Raw genomic sequence first — 24,459 nt, 5'->3', positions numbered from 1 at the left:
AATAGCTTATTATGAGAAATAGTTCTGTCTGTTATTAAATAACAGACAGAATTTCAAAGATAAATATCTTACATTTTGCTGAATGGCAACTGTAAATGCATTATTTTAATTTAAATGCAAATTAAAACAATGCATTTACAGTGGACAATATTTAAAATTAATCAGCACAAAACTGTAAGTCGAGAAGAAAAGATCTAAATGAAATTAAAGCAAGATGAGTACAAAAAGCACCTTCAGAAGAATAACGTTCATGTATAAATTCAGTTAAAAAGTCATAATTGAACTAAAATTTCAAATTGTAACATCCATAAAAAAAAAAAAAAAAAAAAAAAAAAAATTTAAGAACACACACAAAAAAAAAAAAAAAAAAAAAAAAGTTTCAAAAGCTTGAAAAAAAAAAAGTGTCATCAGAAATGCATCTAAACGATTAAACATTATATTCAACATTTGAGTTATAATAAAATACATGTTTAATTTTAATACACTTAATATCTTCATCAGAAATTTTATATCTAAAATTTTTAACAAGTTATTGACAATTAATAACACATTAAATAACCAATTCCATGCTTTAATATTATTCAGTAGCATAAAATATAAAAAATCAAGCTTTTATGTTCCACAAATACTGCAAAGAGTCATGGAGCAGTGTGAATTGTTATTGTCTCTGCCCTAACCAAAAACAGTCTATAGCATGGCAATGCTTCTTCTTTATTGCACATAATGTTTATGTGGTGAATTTTATGAAATAATAATGAGATTGTTTAGGATTACTATTAAATAAAACATCAATGTTGAATAAAAATATTAAAATTTATTTCAAAATATTACATCAAACATTCATAGTCATAAATTTAAGCAGTTATTTTAAATTAATTATTTCATAGTGAATGAAATCAGTTTAGTACATAATGTTTCGTGTCTAATATTGTTGGGGAAAAAAAGTGCCAGTTTATTACCTAAAGTTTATTTCAGAAGCTCCATGTTCATCAGTTAGTTCTTCATCTGGTGCAACAAACACCACTTCTAATGTAATTTCTCCTACCTGAAAAAGAAATTATTTCATCTAATACCAAAACAAAAATTGAAGTATATTGAAGAAGTTTATGCATTTATGCATACAAAAATTGAAGTATACTGAAGAAGTTAAGGTACATAAAGTTATTCATTTCAGTAGTCAATTTAGCTGTGATGTTAACACAGCTAAATGTTAACTTTTAACAATGCATTATTTTTTTAATTTTTGTGAGCTCAAACATTTTTATAGCATATAAGATTCATTTTACTTAGCTTCAGATCTAGCACAATATAGGTTCATCTTTAAATTTAAAAAAAGCTCAAACTGCATGAAGATGCCAAGATTAATTTTTTTAAATTTTAATATTATATTATGCTTTAGAGTTGAAGCTGTAATACCTGGATAAATAAACGTTAAACTGGGTTAAAAATTACAGCATTAAGTACAATTGAATGGACTTTATTCAACTATAATGACAACGATTAAATACATTTATTACAATCCAGTTAAAATAACCTTTTCTCTTCAAATGCCTTGGCATTTGTCCATTGCATACTCATCATTGTATAACTGAATCTATGCCTTGATTTCTGCTTATGTCTACAAGACCCAATAATCATCTTATAATTCTTCATAGCCACAGTAACTTTCATACTTACAGTTGAATCTTGAATCATGAATACTTCACTTCACAAACAATTTGGTTCCTGAACAAATTATTTGAACAAAAAACGCCTCGGATGACGAATGGTGTCTCGAATTATGAACACTCAATTTGGCAACATATGATTTTCAAGCGGTTTTGACATAAGCTGTGTCACAGAATAAATGCTGAAGGATTTAACATTATTTTACATTTGTTAACATTAATATTTACCACTGCTTAAGTCTCATTAACAAAGTCTGGCAATTAACAAAGTAATTCGTAAGACCATGAAATATACCTGGAGGATATTTTGGTCAGAATGAATTGCAAGGAGAGACTTGAAGCTCATTTAACACTTAAGATATTTTTTTATTATTATTGTTGTTGCTATTATGTCTCTATGAGAAAAACCATGGCCAAGAAAATTAATCATGAAGACATGGAGAAGTTATTAGAGGATCACAAAAATACGGAACTACTACTACAACTTCAGAAACAGGAAAAGGAAGGTAGAAGAAATATCTTAAGAAGAAAAACGAATGACCCTAGTCCTCTGATCTGCGAAATTTGTGTAAAAGGGCTAAAATGCAAAATATTCAAGAAATGAAATCACCCTGATAAAACATCTGCAAGCTACAGAATAAGCATTTTCAATAACTTGCTATATCTCATTTTAGAAACATTTTGAAACTTAGGCAACAGCAAATCATACACTGGAAAATTTTGTAGTGAAACAGAGACCCTATTAGTATCAAGCAGATACTTATAGTTAGAGACAAAGACAAGGTAAAAGAAGAAGCCTCCTAGAGACAGTTAATCTGATGTTTTTACAGTCATTAATTCCACTTCCAAACAATAACACCTTCATAGTTAAGCCATCCATTCTGCTTCGCACACATGAAGTAAAACTCAATTTTCTTCTGTTTTATTACTTTAATATTGTGTTTATATTTTTTGTTTTGTATTTAAGAATTTTTATTGGTTTTGAATTATGAACTTGTGCAAAAAGTACTGTTGTGAAATTTAAACAATCAACCCTGTGGTCAAGGAATTAATCCATTATTAAATTAACTCCTATGGAGAAAACTGTTTGGTTTACATACAGCTTTCAAAAACTAAATTTGTGAACTGAGGTTTTAATATATCTGGGATCTGATGATTAGTAATATTTTGAATATAATAAACAAATATTTTAAATAAAAACATTACTATTCACTTCCATAAATAGTCATTACTTCAATAAAAAAACACTTTGAGTTATAATAGTGCAAATATCATGATTTAATATTACGATATCATGAAGTGACCACTGAATCATTTCAGTATCTTAACTTATATAAGTAAATATGTATGAATGATTTGAAATAATAATCTTATTCTAAAAATTCAAAACAGAAATCACCATAGTTTTAATACAAGCAATTTGATCAGAATATCATAATAAATTAACATATTGGGGGGAGGAATTACTAGCCAACTTGAATACAAACAACTATCAAAACTATATACCAAAGTGAATAAAATCCTAAAATTAAGTTTTTAGAATTTTAATTAATTGAAATGATACTTTCTAATTGCCCCCAAACAAATATTTCACATACAACACATCTGAAAAGCAGAGTGTTCAAAATTATATTTTGGTCAATTAATTGTCATTTACTTTATTTATAAATTATATTATGTTTAGTATTTTAAATTAGATTCTAAGTATTTTAAGATAAAAAATATGTAAATAAAAATTTAAACTAATGGTAACCCTTTAATTCTCCCTCTCTGTTCTAAAAATCATAATAACTTTTTTGGATTGCATCAATCTATATTGCATGGCCTGCACAATGCTGATGACATAACTCTGGGAACTGAAACCTTCCTAATTAAAACCAAAACCTTTCTCTTAACAGACTGCCATATTGGATAAATGAGCAGTTAGCTTGCAGCTATGTTGCCGCTTGGACGCTGTTTCATTTTTCTGTGCATTGTCGTGCTGCTCACTATGCCATTATTTAAATACTCTATATAAAATTGTGGTGTGCATATTGTGCTCATGATCATATGTAAAAAAAATATACTTTCGATAATTAGTTCATGTCCAGCAATAAAGATTACGTTCACTTCGACTATCTCTGCCTACAAGTCTCTCCTTCGAGCGTCACCTTTCTAATTATGTAGTGAAGTCTCTCCAAGTTATAATGCAGGGAACCATCGTCAATCCATTCCAAGTTTCTATCACAACTGAGTTTTTATTATATAACATAAATACACATATACACTGTTTTTTTTAATTATTTATTTATTTTTATTCACTATTTAAACAGTGAAGTCTTTTGCTGAGACATTTTTTAACTCATTTCACTTCAAGCTATGCCATTTGTCTTGTGACTGTAAAATCAATTCCTGAATACTTCCAATAAAATGCATCTAATTTACTGTTTTCAAATAAAATTTTCTGCTGATATTCAAACATTTGCTCTTGCAACTGCTAAACATATCTCCAGACAAATTCAAAGCATCATAACACTACGTGGATAGCTTCCTTTAGTGATATGAACTGTCTCTAAGAAGATTGACAATGCTATTCAAATTGAATGATAATGAAGTTATCAAATCTGAACTTGCAGTCAAGTGTTTTGTTGATAGCATCGACTTCTCTAAATAACAACTCTCAATCACAATTGCTATGAATGAAACTGCAGTCACTGCTATAGATGTAACTACCACTCATCAAGGGAGTGCCTTTGCGATATACATTCTCTCCACTGGTTATGAAAGTGCATGTATTGCAGGTATTTTTTCAGTTTGCTTGCAGCGGAAAGAAACCGTCTGCCTCTAATAGTCTCTAAGCATAAGAAAGAGGAAATTAAACATGAATCATGAATGTTTCAGGTTCTTAAGTTCTTGAGACTGAAAATGTTTGATGCTCATGTGCAATAATAAGAAAGAGGCTAGATTTATTTTTACCACTTGTTTTGTAAAATGGCAAAAGAGGTATGCTACAGGATTCTGTCATCATTCACCATGCTAAAACCATGAAGAACTTCTTCAGAGAGAAGAAGTGATCAAATAATGTTTCCCACACGAATGACTGCATATCTTCAACCTCTTGATATTGCAATTAACAAGACATTTAAAGACCATTTGCACATGCAAATCAATGACTACAAAGAATGTACAGAAATCAAACGGAGACTCTATGAAGCCTAAGCTACAAGAGATCATTACTTGGGTAAAGAATGCGTGGGATAAAATAATGGAGAATTGTGTTGCCAATGTCTTACAAAAGACTATATAGAAAAGGAAAGTTCATTTGAGGAGAGCTCTATTGCTCACCAAGAAAGTTACCAATGTTGCCAACAACATTGCTAATGTTCTTAGAAGAAATATAGTTGCAAAAAATTCAGGCCAAAATTCATGATTTGGAGCTTTATGACAATGTTTAAGAAGACAACATGCAATGCAGGATTTACGTATAAACTACACAAGCTATAACTTAGGACCCCCCCAAAAAAACCCTCTAGATATCCAAAAATCATATTTGACACTGACATATAATATCTGGACTTATAAAGGGCCTCCATATCTCAAACAGCTTAGGGCCTAATCAAGTCTAAATCTGGCTTTCACAACATACATATATTAAAATTAATGCTTTTGTTCATTTCTGATTCTTTCTTGAACCTGAATAAATATATTTCTTGAATTTGGAGAAATGTATTTTTTGAGCTTTAAGAAATGTTAATTAATGTGCAAGAAAAATAAGACATCCTTGAAAATAAGCCTTAGCATGCCTTTTACAGCAACAACTAATATAAAATGGAGTCTTATTTTTAGAGAAACATGGTGCTATTTGGATATGAAATTCTGTTTGTTGACTCATCATGTAGGCAGTTGATAAACAGAACAGATTCAGATTGAAAAGGATGTATGTGTACTACAAAGAAGGCAGTAATTTCAAATACATACAAGAATTATAAATACAGAAGACAGCCTGAACAGTAACAAAGTCTACGTACCTCATAGAAGAAAAAAAAAGAAAAAAGACCCCTCAAACCTATCGTGTAGCTCGTGGATTGGAAAGTTGTTGAAGAACTCAAAATTTTTAATTATATACATTTTTCAAATGCAAATTTTAACACAAGTCATGTGAAAGCTTCAAAAAATACATTTTAAATGGAAATTTCAATATATTTTTCAAAATTTACAAATCTCCCTGATTTTTATTTTAATAATACATTAATAACTTTTGATTTATTATTATTATTTTTCCCAAAGGTGGGCACTTGCCTATAATGCCATTGGCCACTCCTACCTTGCCTATAATGGTGGCTACCTTTACCTCCTATGAAGGGACAGACAATTTTACAGGTGCAAAAACAAAAATGACGAGAATGTCAGACGAAACTGCCTAGCTCAGTAAAGTAGGCAGCTAGTTCAGTTTCTTGAAAATTTGTCTTCAGCGTTTCTTAACTCTATTTTTCAGTGTCACCTTTGGGTTTCACTGTGAGTTACTATGTCTTTCTTCAGAGCTGTGCATTCGGATGATGAAATTAGCAAAGCAGATTCTGATAATAAAAGAGGAGTGAATTTCTAAAGAGCAAAATAACTCTGAAGCAAGGAAAAGGGAAGAAGCCCGATAAATCAGTTTCCAAAGATGAAAAACCTACGAACTCCGGAAGTAAATGTGAATCCTGACTTGAACGAGCGAGAACAGTATCAGCGTTTCTTAAAGCTAATCCAAAGGGATGGTGTTGAAAATCTGCTGAAACTTCTTAAGCCAGTTGTCAAAAACCCACCACCCAAGACTTTCAAGAAACTGAAAACTGATAAAATTTCTCAACCTGACCCAGCAGAATCAAGTTCAACGAAAAATCAAAGATGGATTTCCCCAAGAAAAACTTCAAAACCGACAAGAGTGAGCAAATCCATGGAAATTGAACAGGAAAACTGGTTTGATGCGCTGAATACGCCAGAAAGTCAAAATCAAGAAGTAGCAGAAACTTCAGAAATTCCCCCTCTGATCATGTTACCCCAGAACGTTCCTTATTGGCTAGAAATAGATGAACTTTTCAAATCCAACTGTACGGAAGAGCATGAAGCTAGCGTTCAGAGCAGAAATATTCATGTTTACCTAAAAAATGCAGTAGGCCACCAAAAAATGACAGAATTACTTTCAAAAAGGTCCATACCCTTTCACACTTTCCACCTGCAAAGCAAGAGAAACATTAAGGTGATTATGAAAAACATCCTGGTTTCAATTAAAGAAGATGCAATCTTTAACGACCTGGTACACCACAAATTTCCAGTTTTAAAAGTAAGACAGTTTTCCAGCAAAAGAAAAGGAATTACTGAGAAATTACCAATCTTCTTCATTGAGCTGAAAAGAAATGACAGTGGTAACAATATTTTTCATCTGAATAATATGTTCAGCTTTGACGTTAAAATCGAAAAATACAACCCGAAAGAAATGCCTGTGCAATGTTTCCATTGCCAGATCTATGGACATACAGCATTTACGCAACAATCTCGAAAGATGTGTAAAGTGTGGTGAAGCACATAGAAGCAATACCTGCCCAAAAAATCCAGAAGTAATACTTACTTGCATTTTTTGCGGAGATGGACATGTCTCGTTCTATTGTAGATGTGGAAAATATAAGGAAAGATTTGGAAACAAGAAATTCTCAGCCCCTCCAGTGCCAGAAAAATCCCAGACCAATTTTCCTGCTTTTAGAAATACGGAAGACGTTCCTTCTCAGCCAAACTCTAAACCAATGTACAGTGAAAAACTGAAAACCCCTCCCAAGAAAATTCCAAGAAACATGAATGATGCTATGACCTGGATTTTGGACAAAAACATTCAGAAACTTCTTAGAAACTATTGTTGACTTGATCGAAAAAATCCAGAAGTCGAAAACCCCAGCTGAAAAACTCAAAGCAGGTTTTGGAGCCATGCAGTGACTTAAAGATTTAGCCGAGGAAGGAAAATAGTCATGTGATGGAGAAAACTTCGTTTCTACTTGGACTTTCAACTTCGGCCTGCAGTCGCAGGCAGTGTTTATGGCGTGCTCATCGTATCTTTCTCCCCGCTCTAAGAACTTTTGTCTCGAAGTGTGTATACACAGTTATTCCTTTCCCATTTTCGAACAACTCAAGGAATCGAAAATCGTCACCACGTTACTTTGGGTTAGCGATGACACGCGGGTACCCAAGCTTACGAAACTCTTCAAGTTTGGCCTCGACAATTTTACATCCATGCCTTCTCCAGGATTCAAACCCAGGCCCTTTGGTATCGCAGTCTAACCACTATACCGTCTAGGTGGCTTTTGATTTATTTTGTCCACTACTATTTAAAGATATTTAGAAAAAATTCTTTAAAAATATTTTGAAGACATTTTTTATTTTATTAATCATTTATCTGAAATCTTCATTTTATTTGTTATTACTCTGATTTTAAAATTTACCATCTTAAGGAAAAACTGAATTACCTTGAACATTTTAATCACCCATCAGTAATTAAAATGTATGGATACAAATATACATAATTATTTTCTTTAGATAACATTTTAATACATTCAATTATTATAACAATTTTTGTAAGTCTGAAACTCAATGTTGTAAATTAATCAAGCATTTTGAAAAATACCTTTTGTAACTCACTTCTAGTAATCCTAGCAAAGCCGAGACACTCCCTGAACCTGTGCAGAAACGATACCTCATGCTCTTTTTTCTCTTCTCTTTTCTTCATTATTATTACTCTCTCTTGTGTGCTTGTATATGTCTTCAATGTATTCATTGCTTTTTATTATTTTAGTCAAAACTGAATAAATACGTATAAATATGTATTCCTATTGTTAATAGATACATGATGAAACTTCCCCTATTACAAATTTTATTTTGGAGATTTAACCTGTGTTGCCAGATTTATGAATAAAAGGTAAGCAAAGTTTGTTATCTTCACTTACCTGACTTGAAAGAATTTTAGCTGCTTCCATATGCCTGTGATTTCTTAAATCAATGCCATTAACAGAAAGAATTGCATCTCCAACAAAGAGTAATCCACTTCGCCAAGCAGGTAAACATGGATGAATTTCAGATATAACTATTGGGACACCATGTTCCTTTCCTCCCTTAAAAAAGGTTTATAATATTTTACCAAACAATTCACAGAGAAAAGAAATGTTCACTTCATATTAATTTTACATTATAATATTTTTTCAAATTTCACTCAAAATTAAGTACAGAAAATGTGAAAAGAGAAAAATATATTATTAATATCTATTTTTTGATTCTTAAGAAGTTAAAATACTTAATAATATAATCTTTAGAAAAGAATAAGTTGGACCAATACCTGGTTATTAAAATCATAAATTTCAGCAGCCCTGCCTCCCCTCCACAAAATATCTAAATAGCTAAATTGTTTTGTTTTAAAATTAACTAAAATATTATGCAAAATTCTCTTGTTTTATTAAAAATGCAGAAATCATAAATGCTAGTACAAATTTTCCATTTGATAATCTGCAAACGCTGGATTCAAGTGGTATTTTAGATATGTTCTCAGTAGAGACAAAAAGTACAGATTACTTAAAGTAAATCCTTCAAAAAAAAAAAAAAAAAAAAAAAAAAAAACTCTCTAAGACAGATAAATCTGTTTATTTCATTAACTTAACCAGTGCATGATCACCATACACATTTCTTTAATGCCATACAATTCCTTTTACATGCAAAGAAGACTGACCTACTACTTAACAATGATTTCAAACTACTACTTATGATTACACAAACCATGAGTGGAAGTTGAATGCAGCACTTACTTTTAAAGAAAAATATGATTAATTTTAAAGAAAATATTATTTACAGTATTATTCTTTAATTTATTTTATCATTCAAATTTATCTACTATATTATTGGTACTAATCATTACATTGTCAAATTAGCCTTTTCAACAGTAGATAGCACTATTTGGAAAAGATACAATTAAAACTTTCACCAAGCAATCTAATCACCATTATATATAAAAAATTAAGTTTTTCAAACATCATATTTTCTTTGAATGAAATAATTGATTGATGAGGGCAATAAAACAGTTATTTCAAATGGCCAGGCATTTCCAACTTAAATTTTTATCCACTATCTCAGCACCGAGAACATTGTCCAAGGTGCACCACAAGGGCAACTAATATTAAACCCATGAGAATAGGAAATTCCATCTTTAATTTTAATGGAGAACACTCTGAAGAATGATCAGAAGGTCTCCCACATCTCTTTCCTAACCACTAAACGTTTTTAGAGGATTTCCAGCTTACCAATATTTTAAGATTCCAATGCCACACAGATACAATACATTAAAAAACATTCAAGCCTTTTCCAGAATTTGAATCTGGGCCAAATAGTATGGCAGCCAGCAGAACTAACCACTATACTCAGCTAGTGCTTCAAATATATATTAAAACAATTAAGATGTAGAATAGTTTTTCATTTGGGCAAGGAAAAGGCTATATTTTCTACAAAATCACTGATAAGCATGTAACTAAAAAATGTGACTAGTAAATGAGATTCACATAAAAAAAAACACATTGTCATGTCTACTGTTTAATTTTCAAAAGTCTAGTTCTAAATTTTAGAGTATATCTCTAAGCAGATTTTTAGACTCGCATATTAAAGCTGCATTAAAATAAATTTCTAACCTTATTCACTTTTTTATTTTTATTTATTTTAAAATTTTAACCCAACATGTGAGTAGACAATAAATTTCTAACCTTATTCACTTTTTTATTCTTATTTATTTTAAAATTTTAACCCAACATGTGAGTAGACTTTACTGAATCAAGAGTCAAGTTTATGTATCAGAAAATGCATGTATACAATATCTTTTTTGCATATCACAAAATCACTGTACAGTTTACTTAATTTCTCACACTTATAGCATATATCAACAGGAGGGCTTTGAATTATAGACTCCTAATCTATATGTAAAATGCTTACTCACAGTTATTGAAATTCCTAAACCTACAATATCTTTTTTGCATATCACAAAATCACTGTAAAGTTTACTTAATTTCTAACACTTATAGCATATATCAACAGGAGGGCTTTTGAATTATAGACTCCTAATCTATATGTAAAATGCTAACTCACAGTTATTGAAATTCCTAAACCTTCATTTTCTCCTTTATGTAATGTAATGGTCCTTACTTCTCCTATTCCCTGTTTCTTCTTTAGCAAAAGAAAATCCTGAAAAAATTAATATACACATAAAAAAACAAAAGTACATAAAAAAACAATAATTTTTCCATACTTTCCAGCAACAAGAGAGTCATCAAAGTATAACATCTGAAGATACACCATTTGTGCTCCCTTCTCCAAGAAAATAATCTGAATCATGTTTAAAAAGAGGGGGGGGGAATCCATCTGATTTATCAACTCCTTTAATATTTAACATGTAAAGGTTGACACTAAAATTACCCAATTTCAAAATAAAATGAAAGCACTTATATCAGAAAGATATGGATGCTTATTTATACAGATATATCATATACATATTATTATGAATGCTGCACACAGATGATTTTAGTGCAATTTTATGTGAAATTGTTGTATATTTCTGTGTAATGTAACATATGAAAAATATAGAGAGACAAGCTGTGCTGGAGAAGTAAGAATACAGGAGCAAGTAAATTTAACATTGAGAAATGGATATCTCGGTAATTTGGCGAGATATCGCCAAGTTGGCAACGGTTTTCGAGACTAATTTTTATTGCCCAATTTAGCGAGAAATCCCCAAAGGTTGCCAATTGGCGACCATCTGGCTATATTTTGATCCGGTCCCTGTATCACCGTAATAGGTATTACAATTGAATAAATGTAAATTATCATTATATTAGCTGCAACCGTAATTCGAACATTATATTGTCTTCTAGTGGTTTCGAGATGCAGATGGTGCTAGAAATGTCTCAGCGGCAGAGTGAAGACTATATAGAGCTGGAGAAAGCATCTGCTCTCAGTTGTTGCAAGTTGTTAGTTGCGTAAGTTGCAAGTTGTTGTTAGAATACTTCTGTGGAAAACTCCAAAACTCTGAAATGCTTCTTTTGATAAAGTAAATCTTATCAATCTATCATTGGAGCTATGATCATTCAATCTACTATGAACCTGTATGCATGCAATGCAATATATATATATAGACTTTCTTTGTAGAAAATGAGTGTTTTTCTGCACTGGAAATCCTAAGGTAGTATTTGACAGGTTCCAAAAATAAAATAAAACTTAACTGTCACTTATTGGAAATTTATTAAAAACGATTTGTGGAAAAGAATTACTTAACATAAATTACCATGTCTGCCAGCTGATTAATCTCAAAATACTGAATTCAGTGTCAAACTTAAAGAACTGAAATTAATCTTCCTATTTTGCAACAAATCTTTTTTGTTTTTATATGGCGTATGATCGTGTCTGACAGAAATGCAAACCTCACACCTTGATTTCATGATATTTACCAAATTCTCAAAGATATCTTTTGAAATTGCACATCATATTTAAAGTCCTAGAAGTTCCAGGAAGGCATTTGGCAGCCTCATGAATCCCACTCACACTTCATAGGGTTCAGTTCTAGTGAGTAAGTTGACCAATCCATTTAAATGATATCTTCTATTTCTAAGTGCTCTGGCAGCAGAGATGCTCAGCAGGGATGAACAGTGTATTAGCAAAAAGTCTCAACCAACAGCAATAACCATCTATAGGGTTTCAAGACATTATCCACATATCTATGGCCAGTAACAAAACTTCCATTTAAGATATGCAGCTTAGTGCCATTTTTGATGTTCCACCCAAAACCATAACATTTCTCTCCATGCCAAAAGAACTTTTCACGAACAAGAGAAGAAAAGTGAATTTCTTGTTCTCTCTAGATCAAAACATATTTAGAATCATGGTTCAAACTACATCTGGACTCATCAGTAAATAATACATGGTCCCATTCATCTTGGCTCCAATTAACATCAAATGACACAACTTTAAACAGGCCCCTTTGGGAGATATAGATATTATATATAAGTGAGTGGGTCACAAACAACTGGTTTTGCTGCATAATAGTGCAACCTCATAAAGCTTTCATGCAGCAGTAGAATGGCTGACCTCAGTTCTGGGTGTAACCTGAAAATCTAAAATCAAATATTTTGTTTGCTTCTTAGATTCTTCAAGTTGACAATGACAGAAAATGGTCTTTGGATGAATTTGTTGTTCTTGTTCAGATTGCCATTGCTTAAAAAGTGGTTAAGTTTTTGATATGACACTTTAAGGGATAGTCAGATCTTGGTTGACCTCCATTTGTGTTCCTGCCTTCTCAAGTCAAACCAATTAACTACCACTTATATGCTGTGTTTTAGTCATAATTAATCAGTACTCAGAATCCTAATCATTCTCAGAAACTATATTAAATTTAAACAGCACTACATACCAAAATTCCATCATGTTTGCATCGGGTAACATGATGTCAATCAATTAATTTGCATATTTCGTGCACTAATAATTAATTTGCATCTAAAAGGAGGTACACAGTACATATTTCATGTACTAATAACTAATAAGTACACAGTCAGGGTTCATAGCCACATTTTAGTTAAAAAAATAAGCACCTATAAGCACTTTTCAAGCACATTTTAAGGAAAAAATAAGTACCTGTCTAATTACATTATACACAACTGCATAACCTTAAAAGAAAAATTAGACTTATAATTTAAAATATGAGTAATGCAATATTTATTAAGAGAATAAACATTACCTCAACAATGGAAAACAATTAACTTTTTTTTTAAATTTTAAATGACAGTTCAATTTACAGAATTAGTTTACAATGAGAGAAAAAAAAAACTATGCAGAACTAAACTATATTACTAAATTTAATGATGATATTTCAGTTGAAAATATAGAAAATAAATAATAATAAGCCATATTAATTGTATTCGTTTGGCACCTAATAATAAATACAATTTATTTTTCCACTCATATTAATATTTAAATAATTTAACTTAAATCAAAATTCTGAACATTTTCTAAATTTTCATTGCATAACAGTTTTTCCTTAACATATATCAAAGTAATTTAAGTAAAAAAGAGGCACATTTCTGAAATCAAAAGACGGGAAATTGCTTCATGCAGTCATCTTTTAACAGTAAAAGCTTAACTAACCCGCATACTCGTAAATTCCCGAATATTCCGGATAGTAACTGGAAAAAGAGGAGTGGGAGAGATTGTAGCAGTTCTTTAGATTTAAATTTGGGCTAAATAAATGATTTTGACATTTCGATATGTGCATCATATAAAAACCAACGGAATTGAGTAATATTCTGCTTAGAAAGCACAGTAAAACTCTTTCAAGTGTTCATAAACAAATCTCAGACTGAACATCAAAATTAATTTATCAATGCAAAATACCGCAAACGTTATTGCACAATACGTGCGGCGTAATTCTTCCATATGTGATATTACGCAATCGGAATCAACACCTGCCGGTATGGTATTCGGAGAAAAAAGAACTAAATAAAGAAAAGAAAGAGACTTACTAATCTGGGGTGTTTCTGATTCTAATTTTCAACAGACTGTATTAAATTTCCGGAATAGACTCAATATTCGCTTGGGTTGGGTAGACCGCAAAAACTTTTAGTCCTATTCAATCCGGACTGGACTGTGACAAAAAAAAGTCCACTGCTTCAATATTAGGAGATTTTGCGGAAAAACTCCCAACCTCCGTACTGTATAATGTATTGGCAAAGAAAATGAAATTATTTTGACTATTCCATTACTTTCCTTTTATTTAAGCCATTCCGAATATTATTCCTTAGAAAGCTAATCTGTGTAAAAACACACCCATTTTTGGAAGTTTATACTTCAGCAGTTACTGCAACTATATTATTATAAATATTCATACATATGCTCATAATATAAGTATAATGATCATAATAAACACGAATATGAACTGACTACGCGGAACGAGAATGCAAATTATTAAAATCTTGATAGAAATTCAAACGTGTGTAGTATTTGGTTGGGAGGAAAAGAATACCGAATGTACCAGAATTTTCTACGTTTTCGCAATTCTTTGGCCAACAGAACGACGAGCACCTGTCTGTACTCTCGCGCGCACCATAGGTTACGTTAATGTAGAGGAAGGGAGGAAAAGCAATTTTCGGGAGTATGATTCACCATCTGACATTGCATATAAAGAAGAAAAGTTGTTTATTTAGTTCCGGCTTTGGTACGGGGGAAAAAATGCGCGTTCATTAAAAACAAAGGATTAAAAAAAAGCACAAAATAAGCACTAAAAACAAAAAAATAAGGGTTTTAAACAAAAAGTAAGCACCTATAAGGGCCTTTATACTTTATTTTCAAATATAAGGACTTATAAGCACTTGTAAGGACCGCTACGAACCCTGACAGTGTGCATCAGTGAATATATACAATGAAACAAGACATAAAAGTTTATGCAAAAAAAAAAATTACACCCTTAGGAATTCAGATGAAAAATTGTATCCGGTATACCAGATGCATTATTACCAGATCCGGTAAACCAGATTATTATGCAAGTAATAAATAAATATGAATGTTGGTACAAAATTGATGACAGAGTTCATGATAAAGCACAGCAATAACATAATTAAAACTGTAATTTCGACATACATTATACTAAAAAAAATTCCATTTCATTAGCTTACTAAATATATGAAATTTAATAATAATAAGTAGAACACACTAAATGGAAAAATTAAATAAACTTTCACTTACATGCCCAGGTGGATATACTAATTTACTACCTAATCCACTCTGTGCCCTACAAGCACGTATCACAGTTTTATGTCTATGAAGATGAATTTCTGCTTCTAGTTGTTCCCATAATCGGTCATGGTCCCCTCCTTTTAGATCTCTCCCGAGCAACTGAATCTGTTGAATTCTGCATGGGAAAAATATTGAAAACAAAATTTAAAAAATTGAAAAATATCACATGTATATTTTCTAAACATTAAATATCGCTTATTTATGTAAAAAACCAAAAACTGGAAGTAAAAAAAAAAAAAAAAGAATAATTACCTTCCTGCTAATTCCTTATCAAGGTATTTTGCAGCAAGCCGTGAGCCAAAGACCTCACTCTGAAGTGCAATATTGCATTGCCTCAACACTTCATTTTCTCGTCTGAGTTGATGAATTTGTGTTTCTGTTAGCGTTTCTTTATAAACATTCGTTCTGTATTGTTCCATTTCATTCTCCTATACATTATGAGCAATAGGAAATGTGAACAATCTTGAAACATAGCTATTTTTTTAAAGGCATAATACAGTCAAAAGTCTTTAATCCGGACTCGTCGGGACTTCGGCGATTCCGGATTATCGATTTTTCCGGATTATAGATCATCAGTTTAAATCTGGTAAGATGACATGCAGAAATTATAAAATTAAAAATATGAAACCGTAATTTATAAAATAATGAACAATTATGATCTAAAGGGTATCAAAATTTACAAAAAAAAAAAAAGCTTAATATTTATTTGTTTACTTTATTAAACATTTCTTTCAACGCGCGCATGTGTAATACATTACGCATAGCCGAAATTAGAAAATTGCAACCAGAAAAGTATTTGATTTGTATTCGTGATATTTATAATGACGAGGAATTTGATTTAATCATATCAAAGACGGAGTACATCGAGATGAAATACTACATTTAGTAAGGAATTATAAGCCGAATAAAACAAAAACATCTGCCCTGAAGATAAAGATAGTGCTGATAGATCAACTTCCAGTTCATTGCCCCCCCGCGCACAGCAGCGTGAAATTGATAAACAGATTTTGGAACGGTTAGATAAACAAAGGAAAGGCCTTTATCCATTTTTAGCAGCAATTCCACTTTTTGTTTGATGGACGTCGAAACATACTTTCGTTTTGTAGATCCATTGGGAGCTCCAGCATCGGAAATTCTATTTGACATAATCGAAAGTTCAAGCTTACTTTTATAAAATTGCTCTTACAGTCTGCAAAAAATAATAAGCCGGATCCAATTCGAAGATTAAGGAACAACGCAATCATCAACATAGATAATTACATAATTTTAGCTTATACCGTCCGCTATACATTAAACGCGCACGCGAAAACGTATTCTGCGCTTGTGCACACGCACATGCGCAGTCGTAAAGGTCTTACGCACACGCTTAAACGCCTATGCGCATGCGTCGACGCGGCGCATGCGCAGAAAGTTTTTATCTTTGAGGTTCGGATTATAGATCATTCCGGATTATGGGTGTCCGAATTAACGACTTTTGACTGTATACAACTAAATGGCACAATTAAGTCAACATATTTCAGATAACAAATCGAAATGTTTATCTGATTTAATCACATTTAGGCAATGAATATTTTATGAAAACTAATGCACTATTTAGGTTACATTTTTTTTAACTACAGTGCTCAGCATTTTTAGTCATTTCAAGAAAAACTACACTTTTATGAACTTAGAAACAATTAAAATTAAAAAAATAAAATAAATGTTCAGAAAAAAAATATAAAAAGTTACTAATGCGAAAAAAAATGTTACATACACTCTGCACAAAATAAAAAGGGGGCAATTCTACATCTTTCGTTCTACTGGGCTGACTGATGAAATTAAACTTGCGTTTCCATGTACAGAAGGCGCGACTTCGGATACATATCAGATTTATGTACAGCAAATAGTTCTAACATACGCATTTTGATACAAAATCTGACTTTTACTGGAACATATCGATTTTTTTCCACATTTTGATTCTACGATTCAAATTATGGCAAAGTGCTAAGTTTTCTAAAAATCGCACGAAAAATCTAAAAATAGTCTTTAAAAAATTAGCTCTCAAACTTTTTAGGTCTTCAATGTTAATTGAATTTAGTATATATTCATATATATATATTGGTTGAATTTACTGAATTCCTTCTTTCATAATTCAAAATTTAGGTTCAATCCAAATAAAATTTTTCCGATTTATTTTTAATATATCATATTTTTAGAAACTTTTACGCATTTTTCGAACAATTTTTTGAATTATAATCTATAAAATTTTTACCATCACCTTAAAGTAGGTGTATTTCTACGCATACTTGCAGAAAATTAAGAGTTTGGATTCAAATTTCCTAAGATATACGTGAATTTATATATTAGCGCGTTTTGAAATTTGTCACAGTCGTTATAAGCGATAATAACGCAAACATGGTTTACGCACTTTATTAAAATTATCGGAAAAAATGAACAATGCACTATGAAAGGAAAAGAAAAATAGGTTAGCATAAATTGAGAATTTTGCCTAGTGAATTAATCTTGGTGCAAACTCAAAAAAGTTCGCCAAGGTTAACTTTTAAATTTCTTGTTAAGTTTCTCGCCAAATTTTATAAAATTGGTGCTACTTTGGTAGACGGTTGCACGGATTTTGACGATTTTTTGGCGATATTCTTTTGGCAAGTAATACAACTTATGGTAAACCCACTGCGAGATAAGTTATTTATGATAACCGATACTTTGTTGTCATTTTATTTAAAAAATAATGTGTTTTATTGTGCATAAATTCCGTGTTTTAAATATTATTTATGGCTTCTAAATATTAAAAATCAATTTAATTTTGCATTTTTATTTGAAATATTTTTTTTTTTTTTTTTTTTTTTTTTTTTTTTTTTTTTTTTTTGTTTATCATATTCTATGAAATTTTATGTTGTGGATGATGTAATCAATGACGTCACCTTACTTTAAAAGTAATTGGTCTTAATATGTATAAATTTAATCTAATGTTTTAAACATATTTATGGCTGTTAAATATTAAAATACAATTTAATTTTTAATTTTTTTAAAATGATTTTATTATGTATGAATTTTTAAACAAATTTAATTCTAGGCGTGATGTAATAAGCTTTCTGATTGGTTATAGAATAATTGTGCATTAACGAGTTGTAATCAGCTCCCTGATTGGTTACTGAAAATTTGTGCATTTCCGCGCCATTTTAAAATTTAATTCATTTCTTGGAATTCCTTCAAAGATGTCTCTCTCTAAGATGAATGTTGTTAATTCAGAAGTCAAACAACAAAAATCAGCGTTATACCTACAAAATTTTCACAGGACTAGTTTCGATGGTTTTACCGAACCATCATCTTCAGCTGCAAAACCGCAAATGAACAAGACAGGAAATAATGATTAGATAAGATAAGAAAGCCTGGACAAGAATAAGCAAGTGGCGCCATCTGTTGGCGAAACCAGAACTAAAACATAATTTCTCTAAAAGCCGAAGGCAAATTTGGATTGGAATTAGGATCGTTAACTAGAACAGAAAGATTTTTATGAATGTGAAATGCCTCTAGAAAATCCAGTTCTCCAATGGAAGATGTTTTTTTGAATAATTTTGGCAGCAGAAAAATTGAAAGTGTGATTTTCGGACCAACAATGTTGAGCAACAGAAGACTTCTGTGTTTCCTTTTTTCTAACATAAGCCTCATGTTCTTTGACGCGAAATTTTAAGGCTCTCTTAGTTTGGCCAATGTAAATTAAACCACACTGGCAAGGAATCCTATAAATACTCCAGGAATTCATATCCGGAATGGGTTCCTTGAGTATAGAAGTTGGAATTTTATTGATGGGAGAATAAACAACCCGAAAGTTAAATTTCTGCAAAATATGTGCAACTTTATAGCTAATTGATGGAAAGAAGGGAATGACAACAGAATTTTTATAATCTCCTAAAATAAGAGTGTGGCTTTTAGTGTGTTCAGATGAGAATTTTTTAACTGCTTGATTAATAATGTTGGGTGAAAAGCCCCTGTCAATAGCTATTGCTTTTAAATAATTTAATTCTTCATCAAGGGCTAATTTGGAGGAGCAAACTTGAAGAGCACGGAAAACATAGGAATAAAATGAAGCTAACTTTTGTTTAGTCGGATGACATGATTTAAAGTGTGGTGGAAGGCAAACCGATGAAGGTTTACGGTAAACTGTAGTACTGAAGTTGGATGTGTTACGTGTGACCAGAATGTCGAGAAACGGAAGAGAATTGCAAGTCTCAAGTTCAAAAGTGAACTGAATAGCAGGATCAATAGAATTCATTGTTGAAAGAACTTTATTTAAATCATCTTTATTACCTTCAAACAGGGTAAAAGTATCGTCTACGTAGCGGAACCATGCCGGGAAGTTTAAAGTTTCAAACAATTTTGATTCATAATAATGCATGTAGATATCAGCCAGGATGGGACTGAGGGGGCTTCCCATGGCTAATCCCTTAGTTTGTTTGTAATATTTAGTTTGGAAAACAAAATGTGTTTGTTTCAAACAGAGTTGAGTGAGAGAAATTAGCTCCTCAATTTCGATGCAAGAGAAATGAAATTCGCGAAGTCTGGTTTCTAGACATCTTAATGCACCCTCCACTGGGACATTGGTGAATAATGATTTTACATCAAAAGAAACCATGAGTAAATTACTAGGAGAAATGTTTTTAACCTTTTTTACAAACTCTATTGAATTTTTTATGGTGTAAATGTTATTGTCTAATAGAGTGGAAAATCTAGAAACCAAATATTTAGCTAAAGGATACGAGGCAGTACCTAAATTTGATACAATAGGGCGGAAAGGAATACCACTTTTATGAATTTTGGGAAGAGCATATAATCTGGCACAATTCGCAACAGATGGAATAAGCGAATGTTTTAAGTTGCTTGAAATGATTTGCGAAGATTTGATCGCAGTTTTTATTTTGGATAAGTCCGAAGGTGAAGGATCTTTAGGGATCGGATTATATGGTCCTTCGTTTAAGAGTTTAGTGACACCATCGATGTAAGTGTTCTTATCCATGACGACTATCTGGCCGCCTTTGTCGGCCTTTGAAATGAAAATATCCGGGTTAGAATGAATTTCACGCAATGTAGCTCTTTCTCTCGCAGTTAGATTTGGTTTCAAAGGTTTATTATTGAATTTCACATTATGAGCGATAAGATGCCTAATCATTTCTTTCTGTGAATCTGAAACTTTACTGAACTTGAAAGCGTTTTCGATAGGAGCCAAAATCTTTGGAATCGAGGGTTTACAGGTTTGTGAGAAGTTAAAATTATATTTTAGAATTCTCTCTTGTTCTTCTGAAAGACTAACATTAGAAATATTAACTATTGGCTTGATGTTTACAATGGGAAGATTTTTTGAACTACTTGAACTGGAAGACTGTAAAAGAAGTTTTTCGAATTTAACTGCAAGGGTGTTTTTATGACGGTTAACTGCATTCTCCGTTCTAGACCAAGACTTTTGTTCAAGGGCAGTGAATTTTGGATATGATTTAGCGAGTTCCAGATGAAGCTTATAGAGTTCATGTTCAATTTTGGACAACTGTTGACGTGTATCCCTTATCACGGACCGAAGTAAGGCAAGCTTGCAATTTAACAGAATTCTTGAAACGCGACTCGAAGGTTTTTGATTAGATTTGATTTGAATAAAATTGGGGATCAATTTTTTACATTTACATTTAAGTAAAAAGTCAAGATGATTCAGGAATTTTTGCCGTTTCAGGCGTAATTTAGTGAAACGATTAACGGATGAACGCATGATAAACAGTGCAAAAATCAAACTAAATTAACTGAGCAATAATAAAGTACACACAAAACACAGAAAAATCCCTCACTGAAATGAATAGAAAACAAAACGTTTGTAAGCAAAATGCATGAAATCAGACAAGCAAAGCACAATATCTAAATGTACAAAACATAAACATAACTTGAAAATTGCAAAAATGTACTCACCGAAACTCCTACAATCACAAAATGGCGGCGACACCACGTGCAAAAAAGAAAGCAAAATGTAAGCCTGTTTGGGGCTTCTATAATTAAGACACAATAACACGCCGAATAAATACTAATTCAGAAGACAAACAACAAAAATCAGCGTTATACCTACAAAATTTTTACAGGACTAGTTTCGATGGTTTTACCGAACCATCATCTTCAGCTGCAAAACCGCAAATGAACAAGATAGGAAATAATGATTAGATAAGATAAGAAAGCCTGGACAAGAATAAGCAAGTGGCGCCATCTGTTGGCGAAACCAGAACTAAAACATAATTTCTCTAAAAGCCGAAGGCAAATTTGGATTGGAATTAGGATCGTTAACTAGAACAGAAAGATTTTTATGAATGTGAAATGCCTCTAGAAAATCCAGTTCTCCAATGGAAGATGTTTTTTGAATAATTTTGGCAGCAGAAAAATTGAAAGTGTGATTTTCGGACCAACAATGTTGAGCAACAGAAGACTTCTCTGTTTCCTTTTTTCTAACATAAGCCTCATGTTCTTTGACGCGAAATTTTAAGGCTCTCTTAGTTTGGCCAATGTAAATTAAACCACACTGGCAAGGAATCCTATAAATACTCCAGGAATTCATATCCGGAATGGGTTCCTTGAGTATAGAAGTTGGAATTTTATTGATGGGAGAATAAACAACCCGAAAGTTAAATTTCTGCAAAATATGTGCAACTTTATAGCTAATTGATGGAAAGAAGGGAATGACAACAGAATTTTTATAATCTCCTAAAATAAGAGTGTGGCTTTTAGTGTGTTCAGATGAGAATTTTTTAACTGCTTGATTAATAATGTTGGGTGAAAAGCCCCTGTCAATAGCTATTGCTTTTAAATAATTTAATTCTTCATCAAGGGCTAATTTGGAGGAGCAAACTTGAAGAGCACGGAAAACATAGGAATAAAATGAAGCTAACTTTTGTTTAGTCGGATGACATGATTTAAAGTGTGGTGGAAGGCAAACCGATGAAGGTTTACGGTAAACTGTAGTACTGAAGTTGGATGTGTTACGTGTGACCAGAATGTCGAGAAACGGAAGAGAATTGCAAGTCTCAAGTTCAAAAGTGAACTGAATAGCAGGATCAATAGAATTCATTGTTGAAAGAACTTTATTTAAATCATCTTTATTACCTTCAAACAGGGTAAAAGTATCGTCTACGTAGCGGAACCATGCCAGGAAGTTTAAAGTTTCAAACAATTTTGATTCATAATAATGCATGTAGATATACAATAACATTTACACCATAAAAAATTCAATAGAGTTTGTAAAAAAGGTTAAAAACATTTCTCCTAGTAATTTACTCATGGTTTCTTTTGATGTAAAATCATTATTCACCAATGTCCCAGTGGAGGGTGCATTAAGATGTCTAGAAACCAGACTTCGCGAATTTCATTTCTCTTGCATCGAAATTGAGGAGCTAATTTCTCTCACTCAACTCTGTTTGAAACAAACACATTTTGTTTTCCAAAATAAATATTACAAACAAACAGGGATTAGCCATGGGAAGCCCCCTCAGTCCCATCCTGGCTGATATCTACATGCATTATTATGAATCAAAATTGTTTGAAACTTTAAACTTCCCGGCATGGTTCCGCTACGTAGACGATACTTTTACCCTGTTTGAAGGTAATAAAGATGATTTAAATAAAGTTCTTTCAACAATGAATTCTATTGATCCTGCTATTCAGTTCACTTTTGAACTTGAGACTTGCAATTCTCTTCCGTTTCTCGACATTCTGGTCACACGTAACACATCCAACTTCAGTACTACAGTTTACCGTAAACCTTCATCGGTTTGCCTTCCACCACACTTTAAATCATGTCATCCGACTAAACAAAAGTTAGCTTCATTTTATTCCTATGTTTTCCGTGCTCTTCAAGTTTGCTCCTCCAAATTAGCCCTTGATGAAGAACTAAATTATTTAAAAGCAATAGCTATTGACAGGGGCTTTTCACCCAACATTATTAATCAAGCAGTTAAAAAATTCTCATCTGAACACACTAAAAGCCACACTCTTATTTTAGGAGATTATAAAAATTCTGTTGTCATTCCCTTCTTTCCATCAATTAGCTATAAAGTTGCACATATTTTGCAGAAATTTAACTTTCGGGTTGTTTATTCTCCCATCAATAAAATTCCAACTTCTATACTCAAGGAACCCATTCCGGATATGAATTCCTGGGGTATTTATAGGATTCCTTGCCAGTGTGGTTTAATTTACATTGGCCAAACTAAGAGAGCCTTAAAATTTCGCGTCAAAGAACATGAGGCTTATGTTAGAAAAAAGGAAACACAGAAGTCTTCTGTTGCTCAACATTGTTGGTCCGAAAATCACACTTTCAATTTTTCTGCTGCCAAAATTATTCAAAAAAACATCTTCCATTGGAGAACTGGATTTTCTAGAGGCATTTCACATTCATAAAAATCTTTCTGTTCTAGTTAATGATCCTAATTCCAATCCAAATTTGCCTTCGGCTTTTAGAGAAATTATGTTTTAGTTCTGGTTTCGCCAACAGATGGCGCCACTTGCTTATTCTTGTCCAGGCTTTCTTATCTTATCTAATCATTATTTCCTATCTTGTTCATTTGCGGTTTTGCAGCTGAAGATGATGGTTCGGTAAAACCATCGAAACTAGTCCTGTGAAAATTTTGTAGGTATAACGCTGATTTTTGTTGTTTGACTTCTGAATTAGTATTTATTCGGCGTGTTATTGTGTCTTAATTATGAATGTTGTTATTGGTAAGTACCAAGAATTATTGGTATCGGAATCAAAAAATTGTCCTTTGAGACCTTATTTTGGCCAGCCTGGCTTTCCTAATCAAAGATTTGTTTACAAATTGTTACAAGGGTCAGAGGAAATTTATTTTAAGTTTTTAGAAGAAACCTCGCTAATTGCTTCTTTAATGAAGTGCGAGAAATGTGGATCACAGATAATGATGGTTAAAAGAGCCGATTCCGAGGATGGCCGTATATGGTATTG

At 31.9% G+C, this 24,459-nt stretch overlaps 1 protein-coding gene across 2 annotated transcripts in view; it reads right to left on the bottom strand.

Annotated features, from left to right (window-relative positions):
- The window catches only part of LOC118184711 (Golgi-associated PDZ and coiled-coil motif-containing protein-like), a 137,587-nt gene that overhangs the window by 10,798 nt on the left and 102,330 nt on the right, over positions 1-24,459 (bottom strand). For both annotated transcript variants that reach the window (XM_085813955.1, XM_085813954.1), the window contains exons 3-7: positions 15,735-15,910; positions 15,432-15,597; positions 10,794-10,889; positions 8,621-8,785; positions 960-1,045 (exon numbers count right to left, since the gene is read on the bottom strand). In XM_085813955.1, coding sequence (XP_085670081.1) covers positions 960-1,045; positions 8,621-8,785; positions 10,794-10,889; positions 15,432-15,597; positions 15,735-15,910 — 689 coding nt within the window. The remainder of the gene's footprint in view (positions 1-959; positions 1,046-8,620; positions 8,786-10,793; positions 10,890-15,431; positions 15,598-15,734; positions 15,911-24,459) is intronic.

The sequence above is a fragment of the Stegodyphus dumicola genome, chromosome 3 (genome assembly GCF_044657685.1).
Source record: "Stegodyphus dumicola isolate Sdum_Otavi_A_Nest chromosome 3, ASM4465768v1".
Classification (NCBI taxonomy): Eukaryota; Metazoa; Arthropoda; class Arachnida; order Araneae; family Eresidae; genus Stegodyphus; species Stegodyphus dumicola.
The sequence above is the reverse complement of the archived record's forward strand: the minus strand, read 5'-3'. Positions and strand labels throughout refer to the sequence as shown.